This window comes from Chaetura pelagica, unplaced genomic scaffold (genome assembly GCF_000747805.2).
Source record: "Chaetura pelagica isolate M959 unplaced genomic scaffold, ChaPel_1.0 scaffold356, whole genome shotgun sequence".
In the NCBI taxonomy this organism is placed as follows: domain Eukaryota; kingdom Metazoa; phylum Chordata; class Aves; order Apodiformes; family Apodidae; genus Chaetura; species Chaetura pelagica.
The window spans coordinates 5,288,627-5,292,183 of record NW_009953964.1 but is presented as its reverse complement, the minus strand read 5'-3'; the positions used below and the strand labels follow the sequence as shown (position 1 = coordinate 5,292,183).

General features: G+C 52.2%; 1 protein-coding gene across 1 annotated transcript in view; it reads right to left on the bottom strand.

Annotated features, from left to right (window-relative positions):
- The window catches only part of SH3PXD2B (SH3 and PX domains 2B), a 79,833-nt gene that overhangs the window by 3,713 nt on the left and 72,563 nt on the right, over positions 1-3,557 (bottom strand). Inside the window, exons 9-10 of the mRNA XM_010002074.1 lie at positions 1,448-1,565; positions 26-252 (exon numbers count right to left, since the gene is read on the bottom strand). Coding sequence (XP_010000376.1) covers positions 26-252; positions 1,448-1,565 — 345 coding nt within the window. The remainder of the gene's footprint in view (positions 1-25; positions 253-1,447; positions 1,566-3,557) is intronic.

Here is a 3,557-nt window from a genome sequence, read left to right as displayed (position 1 = left end):
TCCCTCCTCCCAGCCGGCCACTTACTGCGTCGGATGTCCGCGCTGGGGAGGGGGCGGCTGTCGAACCTCCCGTCCCTTTGGCCAGAGAGCCCGTCCTTCTCTCGGCCCGCCAGGGCCTGCTGCCGGGGGATGCCATCCAGATCCAAGGCACACGAGTGGGTGGAGGAGCCTGAGCCCAGCTTCTGCGAGAACATCTCTCCGTTCCCCTTTCTGAGGTAGGAGGCAGGGGCCCAGCCTTCTTGGCCCTGGTACCTGCGGTGGCAACGACGGCAGCGTCACCACGCGGAGCCCCACGCGGCGCTGCGGCCACCAGCCCTTCCCACAGGAGTGACCCTGAGCCAGGGCTCAGGACATGCCTTGACCTACTGCAGGATCTGGGCAATACAAGCTTGCCCAGTGTCATGCTCTGTGGCACGTGGGCACCTGGAGAACTCCAGCCGTGACGAACACCTGTGCAAGCTGGGGGCACCCATCCGGCATGGGCTGGGGATGGCACGATGCCCAACTTCCTTCTCACCCATTCAGGAATGAAAACCACTGGCAGGGGAAGTAGAGGGGGAAACCATAGGGCTGCTGCTAGGATTCATGTACCTGGTCTTTGGAGAAAGTACAAGCTCTTTGCCTCAGCATCAGCAGCCTGGATTCCCTTTCTGCTCTGCATCTGCACTACTCTGGAGAGAAACCAGCCCCACGATCTGATCTGTGGAGTCTCCCTGCCATGCTGGGGGGTCCTACACCAGTGTCAGAGTCTCTCCCTGCTGGCTGGGCTGCAGCCACTATGCTCAGAAAGCACCAGCTACTGACCCTGTAATTGCCATTAGAGCTCTTGTGGCAGCTTTCCTCTGCATAAAAAGTCAGTGAGTGTTTTTCTGGGGCTTTGTTGCTGCCAAGACCAGAGGTTCAACGTAAGGTTAAGAAAATTGCAGCATGTGCTCCCTCCCTGTTCAAGTCTGACCATTTGCTAGACCACAGGCAAGAGAAAATCAGCTTCCAGGAGAAAACAAGAATCAGTTCAGGATGATCTGGAGTCTTTGGCTTCAGCACACCCTGCACACAGCAGACCTGGCCTGGACAAAAGTCAGCAGGAGCCTCTTAACACAGCCAGAGGATCCAGCTTGCCTCCAGGACACTCACAGGTTTTCCTATCAGCAGCACATGATGTAACACACTGGTTCCCTTTGCACTGCTGGGGCATGTGATGCTGTGATGCAGTCCCCCTCCCAGCACAGGAAATTGGGGGATTTTAAAGACATTTAACCACAGCTATGCTTGGCTGGAGCCCTAGATGTCAGTTAGCCTTGGTTTGTAGGGCTGAAGAGAAACGAGTTCTGGTGCTTCTTGATACCCTGAACTTGCCTTCCCAAATGCACATCCCACATGCATTAGGTCTCTGCTTTGCACAGGCCCAGCTGCAGTGCCAGGGAAGAGGAAGAGGTAGGGGCAGTACCTGATTTTCCACCAGCCCTCCAGGTTCTTCTGGATCACCTCCACCACAGCCCCTTTGTCCAGGTTCATTTCATCCTGGTCTCTTGCAGTATATGGGTAAATAACTGTGTACTTCTCCGCTGTTGGAAACAAAGTGCAGTTTCACAGAGATACTGTTTTACAGAAACCTGGACTCAACAACATTTACGTGCTTTATATAGTAATTCCTCTTGTAACACAGGTGTGAACACACAGAGATACACAACCATTCATAAAAGAAATGCCAGTGAAATGTATTTCAAAACAAACCCAGCTGCATTTCAAAATGTAAGGTTTGGTGAGCTAGTCTGGTCCAAGGAGAAGTTGTCTAAAACAGTTCCTCCTCTCCCATAGGACTAAACTATCTTTTATATGACAGCTCTCCTTTTAGCTGCTCTTCACAGAAGCCCTTCCAGTTCAAAGTCCTTTCTCAGAGCCTTTAAAGAAGAACTGTCCTCTATGGAGGACACAGACATGCTCTCATGCAGCTCTCTACAACAGCAGGTCTACGTGAACTTCCCTGTTCAACAGTTGGGTCACCCAAGACATTGGTCAAAGCCGCATGTTGAGCCTGGAGAACAGTCTGATATCCTGTCCACTGGACCAAACAACAGTAAGCAGAGACATGGGGTGCTCTTCCCTTTAAGAGAAAGAGGAAACATCCTAACAGCCATGTGGACAACATGTCAGACAAACATGTCCATCCATCCACCTTTCTGCCTCACCTTCTCCTGTCCTCTCTGGAGCAAACCCAGGAAAGCAACTGCCTGTGCTTAAGCAGTGCCATAACAGAGAGAAAGGAACATTGGCAAAAGTCTGCCTCTAAAACCCACAACTCCGGACATTCATATGTTCCCACCAGGCCTGTCTCCTGGCTTTGTCTTCTGGGAAGACCATAGCCCTTGAAGGGTCTGATTTCCCACCCCCATTCATCTAAATGAGTCAAAGCAGAAAATGTCCTGTGACATCCAGCAAAAACCAAGCTGGCTTTTTTCCTCCTGAACCCATCTGAGCCACCAACCCCAGGGCCAAGGCTCAGAGGAGTTGTTCTTAGAGGAACTAAGGCAGCAGTGCACATGTGTGTTGAGGAAAAGCAGAAACTCCAGCCTCAGTACACAAACAATCCTCAAAAAGTTAGGAAGAATAGCTGATGGAGGAAAGAGGTGGACACAGGTGGACCTAATGGAAGGCTGAAGAGCATGTACAGCATGCGTTGAGGACTGACACAAGTGGGGTCCCTCACATGCAAAGTGAGCAGACATGCAAACAAGAAGGCTGCAAGCATAAAATATAGCCAGCTGAACAAGTCTCCATGAAGTCCACCTTGACCCCATCCACTGGTGTACAAATCCCCAAGAGTCCGACGGCGGCCAACGTGCCTGGGTAGAGACCAGTATCTCCATGGGACTGGGAAAAGCATGTTGGGGAAGCAGGAGAAGGACAAGAGAGGACATAAGGAGGTGGCAGTTCAGGTTCAAGAAGTGACAAGGCTGACATCAGAAAGTGGCACGGAGACTGTACTTGTCTGTAGCTCTCTGGGGTCTTCCCCAGTCTAAGCCTCCCCTTCCACCTCCCCAAGCAAGGCCTGAGCCAGCTCCAGGACTGCTCTGAGCATACAGTGGACAGTGGGAAAGATGAATTCTCCAAGGGCATTTCAGATCTGCTCTAAGCAAAGGCTGCCACCTTGCTGTTCTCAGAATGTAAGCTCATGCTTGCTCTTTGCTCTGCATGGGTTTAGAAGACAAGGCAATTGTCCTGGGAGCTGAGCTCTGCTCCTCCTCTAGCGCTGGTATAAAAGCTCCCTGGGGCCTAATGGCGGCACTGGGATGGCAGCATTGGGTGTTCCCTGGAGGTAGCACCTTCAGCCCCTCTGTGAGGAAGAACAAATGCCAGTACTTATAACATCAGTATCAGGCTGCCCTCTCCTGCTACAGCACTGGAGCAGAGTGCTGGGCAGGCAGGACCATTGTGGTCAGACATAACTGAACAGCATGTGCTGGTTTGTCCTTCCCTAGGCTCTTGCCCTTCCTAAGTCAGGGAGGGCTAAGCAGTCCTTCCTAAGCAGTCCTGTGAGCAGCCCAGTGCAGTTCAGC